Below are 15,020 nucleotides of genomic sequence, written 5' to 3' on the forward strand. Positions count from 1 at the left end.
TGCGAAAGTGACGGGCATAGTCATAGTCGATAAAAATGGAACCGTGCTGAGCCCGCTGACCTAGCGTAGCGAGATATAACTCTAGACCAGCGGTCGGCAACCTTTTTGCAGCCAAGGGCGACATAGTAGTTAACAAAGTTGACGCGGGCCGCACTTTGTATAAAATAGCCCGGGAGGGTCGCGGGCCGCAAGTGAGAGGTTCGCGGGCCGCTTGTTGCCGACCGCTGCTCTAGGGACTTTTATATTCTAAAGGCGTAAACGCTGGTCAAGTCTAACAAACCCTTGATAATATTTTATCCTTATCTGTAATTTTGACATTTGTGATTGTTAGAAAGAGACAAAAAATGACGGAGGTTTGTAAAAGGTTGCTAAGTTGTATGAATAAGGGGGTAAATCACGAATTCATTGTACTGACAAGTAATTATTTTGTGTGGTATTTTTGTACCGCATGATCTTGTTGTGTGGTGTGTTACGTTTTATAGTTCGGTTTTACTGTGATCCCCGTAAAGTATTAATTATGATTGATACCTATGGCTCATATTCAGAATTAAATAGAGTACGTTATGGGATAAATCTAAATTTTTATGAATTGCAGTAACATATATTTTCTTCACTCTTACTCCTATGTTCATTATATATTTTCTAATATGCAGTTTCAGCGCTGAAACCATACACGCTTTTTCGTCTGATACCTACAAGCGCAACCGTACTAAATAGTATGATACATTTTTGTAACGTATCTATGTATGTACTCCTTTATTTAAATAGGTAATTTTCCTCAACGCAGAAGTCGCTGACGCATACTTAAAAATCTACGAGTTAATATGTAGTATACAAAGGATACATGTACATGTATATATTTTACGCATTGACATCTGTGCTACGTACACAGGATTACAAGTTAAAGATAAAATAAAAACGCCTCAGAAACGTCAGATGCCAAAAATCCGCTAGTGATGTGGCGATGTCATCGGATTAATCGATTCGTAACGATTTTTAAACAATTATGGGGATTCGATTCGTGACAAGATCGGGCATTTTTATTACTTGAAATCAAAAAGTGTAACATGATTATTTTACAAAACATGTACGACGGTAAGGAAAAGCAGTATATTTTGTAATACATACTATTATGTATATAGTTTTAACATTAATTCTGTCTACGGGCAGAAAAGTCATATATTATTACCTAGCTTAGATGTAAGTAGTACTTTTCGTTGTCAATTTTGAGTGTTATAAAAGGCCTTGAAGTATTATTTTATATTGAAAATGCATCCTACTTGATTACTTTATTTACATCCGCTGGTACGAGTTTACTTTATTAATGTGCAATATACTTAAGAAAAACCAACAGAAAACATATTCCTTATTTGGGTATCGCCACATAATAAAATGTTGTTGCCTTCGTTTATAGAAATTCAGCGGATACTATATGCCTAAGACTGAATTAAATTCTACCATTCAAATATTTAAAATAATTGTCATTTGAATATGTAGTTTTATTTATTTCTATTTTGTTCATATCATATCATTCAACAGAAAACTACCAATATGCCATATGGCACTCCTGAGTATTCAATATATATTTTTAAATAATAATCTGTAGGTAAAGATTGCAATTTGAATGATATGTTACCTCATTAAAATAGTCGCATGTCATATTATTAAATGTAAATAATCACAAAATTTAATATTAAAGTGAATAAACGTTGATACATCAAAATATACACTTGTGTTTATTCCTAAACTAGTTGCAAAATGCGCGACCCCATATAGCCCAGTAAAAAAAGTCTCCCTTTACATAACAAGCCCCCTAGCCATCTGAGATTAGAGCAATTATTTCATGAAACCGATGCTGCCAAAAATACGGGGGTGCGGGGGAACGAGATGAGCGAATCCCGTGCCGTGATTGGTCCGTGTCTTTGAACGGAATTGACTCGAAGATGGAGTAAAACTACCGTATAAGTGGCAGAGGGGGTAGCGTTACTATGCTCAGTCTAGAGGATGTCTTGTCTGTGCCCCTAGCATATATACCGTTCGAAAGAGATGGAAGATGTTGTCTGGCGCGACTTTGTGCAGAGTTGGCTTAGTTAACGCAACCGACACTTATTATTATGGAAATAAAGATTATGGTCAGCCAATCACTCTTTTCCTGTTTAGAAAAGTATTGATGTAACATAACATGATAATAACACAATACATGGTTGGCCCACTGACCATCCAGCCTCTAGACTCAACTTAGGCCAATTCTTTCATGAAACCGATGCTGCCAAAAATACAGGGGTGCGGGGGACGAGGTGAGCGAGTCCCGTGCCGTGATTGGTCCGTTCAAACACACGTGGGCGTCAGACAGTAATATCTGCCGGGCGCTAGTGATGTGACACGTTGAATAATAACATTGTCAATCACGGTCAATAATGTAATAACAGTAATAATATGCAAGCATGTTTTGAATGCTATGTTGATTCGTTCGTTCGAAAACATTAACCCATAACGTTGTGGTTTCGTTAGCAGGTGTATCTGCTTTATATAATTAATTTAAAAATAAACTATTGGTAAAAAGGCGTCTTATGGGATTTAGAGAAGCGCGAGACGAGACGAGATGCGGATGCGGATATTCGCAACATACCTGCTTGGAAGCACTTCTTCACGCAGCTCGCCCTTCGGCCTCGCTTTAAATTACTGAGGGTTGCACGCTTGGGAGTCGGGGTGAAGGCTTCGGGCCTTCGGCGGGTCAGCCTTCGGCCTCCCAGCCTGATATTCGCCCTTCGGGTTCGCTTAACCTACTTGGAAATTTTCCTTTGCCCGTGTCCGCCGCCATTTTGAGTGTTTTCAAAAAATAATTCACATACTAATCTTGGGCCCCCAAGCTCGCCGCATGCCAAATCTCAACGCGCTCAGACCAACTTGAAAAAAAAAAGACGGCCATTTTCATAATCATAATCATAATTCTTTATTGCAACCATGGTATTACAAGGTGTTTTTATGTTAGTTAGTACATTTTGAAACTTTTTAAATGCAATTTGTGTTGTCTCGGGCCCTCTATGGCATTTGGTCGAGCACCCCCCACCTATCTCTCACCTTTGAAGATTTTCATAAAAAATAAGTGGCCATTTTTACCGCCATATTGGTTTTATTAAAAAAAATCCATAGGAATACAGCTAGGTGACCCCGAGTTTTCGTGACCAAAATTTTAGCGCGCTGGGAGTATTTTGAAAAATGATCGCCATTTTGAATCCGCCATTTTGAAAAAATAATGGCGGCTTCAGAAACTGTCAGCGTCCCTCTATGACATTTGGTCGAGCATCTCCCACGTATCTGTCACCGTTTAGTGACCAAAAGTCGGATAATCCGGTAGACCAAAAGTCGGATTTTTCTGGAAGTCACCAAACCACCCCCTCTATACGACCGTATCAAAGTCAAATACCCCAGGAACCCCCTTCTGGGAGAGCAATTATGTCAATTAATCACTCGGGTTGCGGCTTTATATACAGGGTGGATTTTCTTTTTGGCTCAGTGAGGGCAGCTACCAGATCCCGAACTGCTACGAGAAAACGGTCTTAGGAGACCTTCCCTCGATTTCAAATTAGATCCCATTCCTATTGAGGATCAAAAGCTTGTATGGAAGCAAAAAAAAATTCCGGCTAGAAAAGCCACAAATCGAGGAAAACTTTTCCCATAATAAATTTCACATTTTCTCCATAGTAAATGTATGGAAAAAGTTTTTATTAATTTGTGGCTTTTTAGTACATTACCGTAAGTCGACCCCTAGGAAACTATTGATACTGGATAGGAATGGAATCGATTGGCATACAAAAGTAGCATGTGAAAAATAAAAGTTTTCATTTTCATTCAAATATTATGGGAAAAGTTTTCCTCGATTTGTGGCTTTTCTAGCATGAAATTTTTTTTTGCTCCCATACAAGCTTTTGATCCTCAATAGGAATGGGATCGATTGGCATAAAAAAAAGTTTGTCAAAAATGACCTTTTTCTCGTATCCTGTATGTTTTTTCCAAAATCTGTAAATGCCAATCTTCATTAATTTAAAATCGAGGGAAGGTCTCTTAAGACCGTTTTCTCGTAGCAGTACGGGATCTGGTAGCTGCCCTCACTGAGCCAAAAAGAAAATCCACCCTGTATTCGCGGTATCCTACTATACCCACCCATTAAAAACATCCTGTATAATTCTATTAAGAGTTATTACATGGTTTAAATCAAATATTGATTTGTTATTATGTAAATGAAATGTTATTTAACACAATCTAACTAAATGAGGTTTAAATTATTTGGCCGAATGTTCAAGTATCATTGCCATGTTGGCAGTCGTACACAGAAAAAAAGCAAAAATTAAAAAGTTAAACCGGCGCCCACTATTCTCAACAAAAATGGAATCAAAATAATGCATTTTAAATTGCAACCGTGTGTTTTTGTATAAAATTGGTCTTGTGATTAATTTTTGCAATGTTTTTATAATCGCTAAAAGTAATACGAGTACCTATGTAGTGCTGAATTGACAATATCGGTTATGTTCAAGGGAAAATTGGTACCTGACCGTAAGTGTACTTCTCATATTATTTATTTGTTTTATAGTGAATTTTTCGCAAATACCTATGCGATTTGAATTGAATTACCTTATCAATAGTAAACAATCACATTCTATGGATATGGACATCACTAGTTTGGGCTTAGGAATGTCACGTAATAAAAGACAAGAAAGGATGTATACGGATGCAGCGCGATAGAAAGAGACTTTCTTAAAAGACGTCATCGAGTTTCAAGCGCTGTCAAATTTGATGAGACGCTTAAATTAAAATATTTTTTTATCCAAATCTCTAAAAAATCGGCTTACCTGTGAAATGAAATGCCATTTTTTTGTACACCAGAGTTTTTAGTGTTCTTGCCACACAATTTGACACAACAATAATGCATTTTTGATAGCAAAAACTTCTTCGAGCTACCGAAGTTTCTACACCGAGCCCGGTCCGCCGACTGAAGTAAGCGGTGTAGGCGTGACTCGAAGATGGAGTAACGCTACCGTATGTGTGGCAGAGGGGGTAGCGCGACTATGCTATGTCTAGAGGCTGGATGGTCAGTGGGTTGGCCCAACTATTATTCGCCTATGATACTTTTACCCGAAACACACTGGCCACTGAAAAACAAAGCAGAGTTCCATAAGATCATCTCGTTCGGCCATTTTCCCCCTCCCCCTTGTGACCTCAATAGTACTGTTGCTCTGAGCTTGTCACTATCAGTCACTATTTGTCAATAGTGACATTTTTGGCGACATTGAAGTTTTTATATCTTAGTAATTTTACAACATGAATAAAAATAGAATTGTGAGCGTGGCAGAGGGCCCATGGGGCAGAGCGACTATTTACTCAAATGAACCAATAGAAGAAAATGACACCCAGAAAGTATGTATACCTTACATATGTACCTAACTTGTTATTCAAAGTTAAACTTTCAATCCTCGTTCATTATAGATAGGTACCTTGTGTTACCCCGGTGATGAGTTAATTTATTGTTAACCGTTATTATGACTTTGAATTAATTGATGTTAGATTATTTCTTGTACAAAAGCAAAACCTATCATCCCTACAATTGAAAAACATGGTTTGTATGGACAATATTTAATAAAATCTAGATTACTACGCCTAGAGTCGTGATTCTGGCTCAAGGCTACTCATCATCATTGGCCTTCGAGTCTATTACAGAATGGTACAGACTATACAAACAGTGTCAGGTAAGTAAGCGATGTTTTTCCTAAGCCAATTACGGGAGCGGCAAACACGACCACAAGCCTGGCAGGTGTAGTTTGCCCGTGGCGAACAGCGTATCTTATAACTCCTCTACACTCCTCTTACATACACGATGGACCATCATACTGGCCTACTAAGATGGGCCCGTGTGTAGAAAGGGCATGGTGTCGGATGGCTTATGGCGCGACGGGATGGCAATGGGATTACGGCCACGGTGTCGGTTTTTCGTCCGCACATCAAAGGTAGGCCAGCGATGGTGCGTACGCATCTACACGTAGCCCATTCCATACTGCGTGCTCTCAGCCATCGCATGGCCATCTCGCGGTCCAGCGCTGGGCCATCGTGTAGAGGAGCCATATAACCATAGCATAACCATCTCGCTGTGCCATCGTGTAGAGGAGCCAATTAAGCATCATCGTTTATAATAATATTATCTCCATCTCTATCACCCTTTATTATCACGGATCGTTCTACCGTTCTACGCGTTCGCAATTTAAATTATACTTATTGGTTTAATTTCTAGGCACAGGAACCAGAGAGGCCAATAACATTTCTCATGGAAAAGAAACAATCACAGACATCGGAGGATGAGACCGTCGTTTCGTGTTACAAGTTTGAAAATAACTCAATTAAGAGCTCTGTGTGCAATGCTGACGATGTTTATCGGTAACTAAGCCCAAAATACCAGCTGAATTGTCATTATTATCGATTTCCAGCCTACCTTTGCCCTTCACTAGTCAGAATACATTTGTCGATGTCGATACCTTACGACACTTACTTTACTCTTTGCCTTACGACTTACGATAAAGTACCTACCCTACCCTAAGTACCCTAAATATCTACCCTACAAATAGTGGAATCCATAAAGCCCCCTCCAGACGACGTGCGTGAATCGCGGGCGAAGCCGCGAACGCGAGTGTGGAGTCGATTTCGCTGTCTGTGAAAATCGACTCCACACTCGCGTTCGCGCCGCGATTCGCGCACGAGTGTGGAGCGGGCTTAAAATACAAGTTCGCAGATCTGCGAAATCGACTCCACACTCGCGTTCGCAGCTTGGCGCCGCGATTCGCGCTCGCCCTCGAGTTATGAATATGCGAAATTAGCGTGATGTTAGCGTGTTATTAATTCACAGTTATTGTCTACTAGCGACCCGCCCCGGCTTCGCACCGGTTAACAAATTATACATAAACCTTCCTCTTGAATCACTCTATCTATTTAAAAAAACCGCATCAAAATCCGTTGTAGTTTTAAAGATCTAAGCATACATAGGGACAGACAGACAGCGGGAAGCGACTTTGTTTTATAGGTAGGTACTATGTAGTAATGTAGCGACCCTTGTTTAGCCGATAGACAATTTCCAACGTAGGTCATTCTGATTTATTTAAAGATTTTACACACTATCTATTCTATACCTATAGTTAGGTACATAATTAAAAAAAACATGAGACAGATTATTACTATTTCAGATTACCCAAATTCGAGGCGTCGTTATTTGCTTCTATTTTCGAGGACACCATCACAGAGTTGCGGATATTAGGTACGCCGTGCGAGTAACGCCACAATTTGAACAACGGTCAAATGAACCATACTTTTTACCTACGCATAAATATTAGATAAAGATAATTATTAGGTACATGATTTTACATGGAAACTGTCTGGGAGGATTAGGTACATATATGCTTTCACATGGAAATTGCTTGCACTTTTACATTGCATGATATTTTACCCGTACGCTACCTGTATAAGTAGCTGCATACGGCTGACTCTATTACTTACTTTAAGTACCCAAAGGGCCAAAGACACAAACTTTGTCGAATTTAAATTTAGTTTTCATTGCAAAACAATAAAGGTACCATTAGCCGTAAAAGTGTATGTAAGTGTAAGTGACTTTATCAATGAATTGATTCATAATTTCTCCATGCAAATTCGCAGCTCACTGTACAGGCTGCTGCATAGCCAACATGCCAATCGCTGCTGCGATCGAAACAAAACTGTTCACTGTCGCGCTAATATGGAAGAGACACAAAGCGTTTCGATGTCGTAGCGATAGCGACTGTTTAGTAGTACTCAGTCCATCAATTGTCTTCGGCACTGCCGGACTAAAGTGTCCATATAACCGTTCACAGTTGAATGCAACACAGAGATGCGCATAAGCAAGGTGCACTCGGACATGGGGTTACTGCTGGCATTGAAGTTCGGTGTGAAGCAGCCTTTGGTCAAAGATGTACTGGACGGCATCGACCCTAAGCACTTGGGCTGTAACGAGTACAAGCTCAACAAGCTGGATGCAGACAGGTACTATGTAAAATACATTGGTACAGTTGAGTTCATAAATACATTGTACCTACATACATTTTTTCACTTGGGATAAGGTGAAGAACTCTTCGCTGCACAGTGTATTAGTTATGTGATGAACTGATCATCATCATATCATCAACTGACAGAAATATAGCTTAAATTTAGGGTGTGTACCCATTTATTCCCGCTCCACGTGACCGACGCCAATGACGCCATACAAGATATGAGTTTTCATATCTGCCCGACAGGGACAAATAGGAATACACAAATTTGGTACAAATAAACCTCTTCTCAATCACCAACAAGTCCAAAAACATCTGTAACTTTAGTCGTTTATTCGCATCACCCAAGAAAGCAGTCTTTAGTAGATGTACTTTTACTGTCTTTGAGGAGGCAATAATGATAAGTAGGTAGGTACATATTTCCGGATATCTTTTCTCTGACACTGTTTTTTCCCCAGAAAATATTTAGCCGAAGTGCTAGAGACCTCGTACACGGACCTAGCGCTGAACAAGTGCTACAGAGTCCTCGCAGAGCATGTGAAGAAGATCGTGGACCGGGACAACTACCGCGCAGAACTCCAGGAGGCTGAGGCTAGGCATAGAATGTACGTTTGTAATATATATGTCGGCGGCCGATCGTAAGAACAGGCAGATCGTGAAATTCCTCGGCATATCGTGAAATCTGAAAATCTTTGTCTTGTTCCCTGAGTCGACGGAGCCCGGCAGGCACTTATTTCTGGACATTTTGCCCTTCGGGCATCTGAAGCAACCTAACGAACCTATCCTATCCTACCTATCTATTGGTTTAATATGACTACCGTTAAAATATGTATTACACAGAGTACAGGTACCTACCTGATGGTTTTGTTCAACCACCATGCCTTTATTTCTTTAGTTTCCGGACTTTATTGAGAACCTATTTACTAATATTGAGATAATAATGATATTTTGGTTTGTGTAGACTGCGACGAGACACGAATAGACAACTGCGACAACAGCGGAACCACATCAAGTCCGTCATTTACGATACTGACGCTATCATAGACGATCTGCGCACACAAGTGGAGGTAATACTAGTCAAAAGTCCGTGTTCCTATCCTATCCTGAGTCCCCAGGGGTACAATTTTCTGTACAGTCACCACATGGGATTGTTACGCCATTTAGGGCTCCTAGCTAAATTGGTTGTTCCATACTTACGCTATGGAATGTCCAATTTAGCTAGAACCAATCGGCGTAACAATCACGGAGCGTGACTACACATCCTCCCAATGTCTTTTGAACTTTTATTGTTTAACTGAAGGTTCCAAATTAAAAAAAACAACGGGTTGCACTCCGGGAGTGCCTACAGAAGTGAAAACTCAATGACTAATAGTCCAAAATGTCTGCAGCACTATGTATAATTGACCCATCCTCCTTTCTATTGAAACACTTAAGTTCCGAAATTGCTGATCACTTGATCAGTGAGCTTGTTTAAAATTCGAAATTCAAATTTATTAGCGTTAATTGTTTAAAATTCGAATAGAAATTGTAAAGTTACCTTGCAGACCTCGCATCTAAATATATTTGGTCATGATAAATTTGGAGTTTTATTCACCAGACTAGAGTTCACTTTTATTAGCGATTTTATCAAGATGTAGCTTTATTGAATTATGTCATTGAGTTTTTCTTTATTGATTTAAATGCCATCTAAATGAGTGGCCATCTAAACCTTACGGTCACGTGATCGCCTTACGCTGTCTCGAGTTTATCATTTTTCCCCACTTCAAAAAGTGCCCAGCGCCGCTAAGGAAGTTTTCACTTCAAAAACAACTGCATCTGGGTCTCGGGAGGCTATTGGAGGAAACTATGCAGGTGTTCGTAGGTTAAGCGACACCGAGGAAGCGACGATGGACTATTTTCTCTCGCAAGAATAATAGTACGATACGTGAAAATAGCTGTCCAGATGTCTGCATGGTGCATGTAAGAAATGAAATGATGATTATTGATGATATTGATATCTCAGCGATTTCACACCTAGCGAGATCTTTTTCTGAAAAAGCTCTCGTCTGTAAAGTGAAACTTGTAACTCGCTAATCGTAACTATTCGGACAGCTGACTTTTATCATAGCGTTTGTCCTGGCTTAATTTCTGCTACGACTGAGGAAACTTGGGGTCCGCTGTGTCCACACACACACCATATCAACAAATATTTTCTGTCTAGGACTTCACTTTGAACGCCGAGACGTGCGCACGCTACGTCCACAACTGGGAGCGCGCGCGCACCGAGCAGCATCTCCAGACGATCTACGACAACGAGTATACGCCTTCACAGGTCTGTTTACTAAAGCCAGGCGTGGCTCACTCCGCGTCGCTATAAGTACATGCGGCCCACACCAATTTTGGTGCTTGGATGGTTGTAATTTGCGATGGTTGTAATGATTATCATATTAATATAACTAGGATCCTGATTCTCCTTATTCACAATACCTCTAACTTCAGACCGTCGACTTCATGAAGGACGAGGGATTTAATTCACTTAAACATGTGCATATTTATTCTTATTTACAGGTGGTTGAGTACTTCAAGCAACGCACAGATAACGAACAGCGTGTGCATACAGAGGTTGAACTACTCATCAACATCGCTATTAACGTGGGTTTTACTTTCTTCTTCGTTATTTTTCTAGGGCCACCCGCCACCCCACACTAGTGTCTTTTGAGCGTCGGCGTCTAGTCAGCGCTATGGAAAATGGCGTCGCCGCGCAGTTGCGCCAACGTAGCGTCGAGCAGCAGCCATAGAGTTGACTAGATGCCGACGCTCAGGAGACGTTAGTGTGAGGTGGCCCTTGTGACCGAGAGTCATAACATAACTCATAGCCATATGAGGTATGGTTTGAAGCACCAAGGTTTGCCAAATGCGATAGATTGTCCGCCTTCTGAATAAGCACGTATAGATCCTTGGCAGGTATTGTTCATGACATCGAGCCAACGGGTTGGCGATTTTTCACATTTAATTTTCTTAAGATTCCCATAGGTATTTGTGAGCTTTTCCAATATTTTGGATTTTTTCCGCAACTTGCGTACTCCCATCTAAAGTGCCGGCAACGCACTTACAACCCCTCTTGGGGTGTCCATGGGCGACGGTAATCGCACATCAGTAATGGTTTCATTGGTTTAAATAAATCTGTCACAATTTCATGTATGTTTCAGGAAACATTGGAAGAAGTCGAGAGGTGGATGGAAAAATATGACAAGGACATGGAAAGAATCGATTTGAAAATACAAATACAGAAGAATGACTACCAAAACGCACGTGACGAGAGAATGGGATTGGAGGACACGGTAATATCGTTAGGACTGGCTATGACGTTCGAAGATCGTGGCCCGCGAACGGCTGAAAGCGTCCGAAAACAGCGCACCAGCTGGCGTGCGAAGGCTGAGCTGTAAAAAAAACTTCGACTTTTTTACACACCGCTCAAATAGGCTCCCAGACTAAATTGAACCCAATCCCAGGAGTACGAAACTCCTCCTTTCGGGCATTCTCGGCTCCGTTCGGCTCAGCATTGCTCCGAGCAATTATTAAAGCTATAACACACTACCGCACCGCACCAAGGTCGCGGTGCGATGCGGTAGTACGGCTATTATGGTACTTATTCTGTGCCAATGTTGTGCCACTGATCGAGATGAAACTTTCGTGAGATACATTTTAAACTGTTTAGACGACACCGGTTTCACTCACTTGAATGACCCCCAAAGACCCCGAAACATTTCGCCAATAGCGACTAAAAATTCAAGTGAGTGAAACCGTTGTCGCCTAAACAGTTGTGCAACTGTATTTTTTTTTGTGTTTACAGATCGTTTGAGTTAAGAGCATGATCTTAATTTTTCCGGAGACTAAAGTTCCCTCGCAATAAATTCTTTCTTTTATTCCGCAGATCGAAAAGCACGACAAACTCATGAAAGACTGGATCAACTTCAAGGAAGAGCGCGAGAAGGAGCGCCAGTACCGCGAGACCATGAACAAGTCGGCCATCACCGTGCAAGCTTGGTGGCGCGGCTTGCTGGTCCGAAGGCAACTCGGGCCGTACAAGCCAGCGAAGAAGCCACCGAAAAAGAAGTAGCAAGTTTTTTTACTAATAAAGTTGTTTTTGAAGGGATTGTTCAAGTGGTGTTTTATTTGCAAAGGTTATAGGAGGAGGTTTCAGTGACAAACCTAATAATAACAGCCCTTTACCATCTGTGTCAGATGTTTAAGCCTATGGTTTAAGCAGCATCTCGGTTTGACAAACTTACTAACGGAACTACAAAACATGCACCTTGTGCTGCTTGTGCAAAATGAATAGATCAATAGTCGATATAAAATCGATTCAACAACGAGTCGACTTAGTTTGACGTTACATAATTTGCCCACATCACTACTTTCCAGCATTGCAAACGTCAATGGAGTCACGTGACAATTTACAACCAATCAAAACACGCGTTTTGCAAAACTGTCTTCCTATATATGTCTGTTTATCAAAAAGTTGAATTTTCAGCGTTATTTACTAATAAAACATGCCAAAAAATGAAAAGGTGAGTTCGAAAATAATATAGAAGACTCACTGAACAAAGTATCTGCCCGAAGTTTTCGCATGACCGCGTAGAAAACTATAAAATTATAGTGCTATCGGCATTTTGCTACGGTCTCCGTACACCGACCAAACGTAAGTTAGTATGTACATGCCATGTCAGTCAGTTCGTTGATGGTATGCGATTCCGCATAACATATAAGTTTATAAATTCGTTGTGGTGTTCAAAATATCGGTGTTTACAGTGAGTTTGAGTGAGAACTGTATTTCACAGGAGGAGATGAAGACGAAAACGGACAAAAATAAGAGCGGAGACAGTGACTCTGAGGTGAGTTGTTTATAATGTACCTAATAATCTTGGGACGGCCCGTCGGCGGAGCCAACGGTGAAATATTTACAGCATTATCTTATTATGAGCTAATTGTTAGTGAAACTTTAACCTTCAACGTTTTATTTGCGCCAATCTGTGGAGTTTGCGAAAAAACGCCCGACCAAATTATTTATAACTCATTAGTATACAATTTGAGTCTTAGAATTGGTGTCCGATTGTGTTTTTGCGTGTAAACATATAATTGTTTCCTATTGACATTATCCTTTTACACCACGCTTAAGAAACTAGTCAGAATTTCCTGTTGTTTGTGAGAATCAGTATGAAATAATGAAGATATTTACTAGTGAGTTTGTATCATTAGCATAACTCAAATCTGGTTTCCTTTTGATTTGATTAACCTAGAAAGTTTATGCTCATTTCACTCTCTTTTGGAGCCACAATTGATAGAACATTTATAAGGATTTTGATTTAGAGAGGGTTTTTAGGGTTCCGTGCCCAAAGGGTAAAAACAGGACCCTATTACTAAGACTCTGCTCTGCTGTCCGTCTGTCTGTCACCAGGCTGTAACTCATGAACCGTGATAGCTAGAGAGTTGAAATTTACACAGATGATGTATTTCTGTTGCAGATATACCAACAAATACTAAAAACAAAATAAAATAAATTTTAAGTGGGGCTCCCATACAACAAACGTGATTTTTTTTGCCGTTTTTTGCGTAATGGTACGGAACCCTTGAATGGTACGGAAAGCATGAAATAATGTGTAAATGTTTTAGCAAATCAATTTAAGTACTAAGGTAAATTCACACATCAAACGGACTGATAAAGAATTTCTTATAATATTCATCCTCCTGCACGGATATGATGGTTGTTCTTGTCTATGTAACAGCGTTGATAAAACGGTATCTGTCACTTTCTATCCCGTGGTGTTAAAATGTGAGTTTTTTTATCATGTGAATAAAGCCATCCGTAATACCCCTGCTGAATACAAATTTCAAATGCAGACAAATATTTGTACAATTTCTATTATTTATTCTGAACTTTTATAGAGTACTAGCGACCCGCCCCGGCTTTGCATGGGTTAACAAATTATACATAAACCTTCCTCTGGAATCACTCTATCTATTAAAAAAAAACCTCATTAAAATCCGTTGCGTAGTTTTAAAGATCTAAGCATACGTACAGACAGACAGCGGGTAGCGACTTTGTTTTATACTATGTAGTGAAACTAAGAGTTCCAAATTCAAAAACAATACAACTGCTTCTGGGTCTCAGGAGCTGAAACCAGACAGATTAACTCTAGTCTTAAGATTAGACAAAATACAGGTTATCAAAAACTTAACCTGAGAGAATAATGGTGAATTTTGTATTTTTTTAATGTTAACAAAGTCTATAAATATTGTGTTCCTGTTGACATAATCATTAATCAATGAGTCTCTAAACTGACGAATAAACAAATAATATTCAAATATTCCTATTTGTCTCCGCATAGCTCAGCATAACTCAGAGAGCCATGGAAAGAAGCATCTTAAAGAAAAGAAGAATAGACAAAATAAGTTGCAAGAATTTAAGAGACAAAACAGGGTTTACTGATGTTACATACAAAACAAAACAACTAAAATGGAAGTGGGCTGGACATACTATTAGAGGAGGAGATAAATGGAGCAAAATTGTAACACTTTGGCACCCTAGAGGGCATAAAAGAAAAGGAGGCGGGCAATTTAAAAGATGGTCCGATGAAATTGAAGACATGGCTGGAGGCACAAAAACAAAAACATGGACGAGATTAGTTCATAATAAGGAAGAGTGGAGAAGATTGGGGGAGGCCTTTGCCCGAAGGCACACAGAATCAGTTACCGTAGTAAATTAAGGAAAACTGTAGATATAATTTAAAAAAAAAAATGTATTCTGAAATAAGGCTATAAATAAAGAAATAAATGAATTTGTCTCCGCCAAGCAAATATGGGAATAGCTTAGGTACATTCATATGAATCATTCCCATCTGTCCCTGTCTGATGTAAAGGCCTCTAAGCCAGCCTCCAGCCAGTTAAATGATGAACCGCAGCAAAGGTATTAACCTCAAA

The 15,020-nt window shown here is 39.9% G+C and overlaps 2 protein-coding genes across 3 annotated transcripts in view; both read left to right on the forward strand.

Annotated features, from left to right (window-relative positions):
- The first annotated feature begins 6,287 nt into the window (after positions 1–6,287).
- On the forward strand, positions 6,288–12,203 carry LOC134655716 (dynein regulatory complex protein 9-like). The gene is made up of 9 exons (XM_063511177.1): positions 6,288–6,426; positions 7,227–7,297; positions 7,887–8,055; positions 8,519–8,665; positions 9,022–9,127; positions 10,261–10,371; positions 10,608–10,691; positions 11,249–11,380; positions 11,974–12,203. Exons 1-9 carry the CDS (start codon positions 6,317–6,319, stop codon positions 12,157–12,159), a joined length of 1,116 nt encoding a protein of 371 aa, XP_063367247.1. The 5' UTR covers positions 6,288–6,316; the 3' UTR covers positions 12,160–12,203.
- A 296-nt stretch (positions 12,204–12,499) lies between these two features.
- LOC134655705 (serine/threonine-protein phosphatase 2A 56 kDa regulatory subunit delta isoform-like) overlaps positions 12,500–15,020 on the forward strand; it is a 66,534-nt gene continuing 64,013 nt past the window's right edge. The window contains exons 1-2 of one of the 2 annotated variants that reach the window (XM_063511165.1): positions 12,500–12,741; positions 12,881–12,934. In XM_063511165.1, coding sequence (XP_063367235.1) covers positions 12,887–12,934 — 48 coding nt within the window. In that variant the 5' untranslated portion in view covers positions 12,500–12,741; positions 12,881–12,886. The remainder of the gene's footprint in view (positions 12,742–12,880; positions 12,935–15,020) is intronic. The other variant, XM_063511166.1, reaches the window with a different exon arrangement.

The sequence above is a fragment of the Cydia amplana genome, chromosome 17 (assembly GCF_948474715.1).
Source record: "Cydia amplana chromosome 17, ilCydAmpl1.1, whole genome shotgun sequence".
Taxonomy (NCBI): Eukaryota; Metazoa; Arthropoda; class Insecta; order Lepidoptera; family Tortricidae; genus Cydia; species Cydia amplana.

Excerpts from the sequence above, each read along its gene's own strand:
- LOC134655716 (XM_063511177.1), top strand. The coding sequence starts at position 6,317 with ATGGAAAAGAAACAATCACAGACATCGGAGGATGAGACCGTCGTTTCG. Across the intron at positions 7,298-7,886 it reads CACAGAGTTGCGGATATTAG|TTGAATGCAACACAGAGATG; the intron begins GTACGCCGTGCG and ends AACCGTTCACAG. Across the intron at positions 8,056-8,518 it reads AACAAGCTGGATGCAGACAG|AAAATATTTAGCCGAAGTGC; the intron begins GTACTATGTAAA and ends TTTTTTCCCCAG.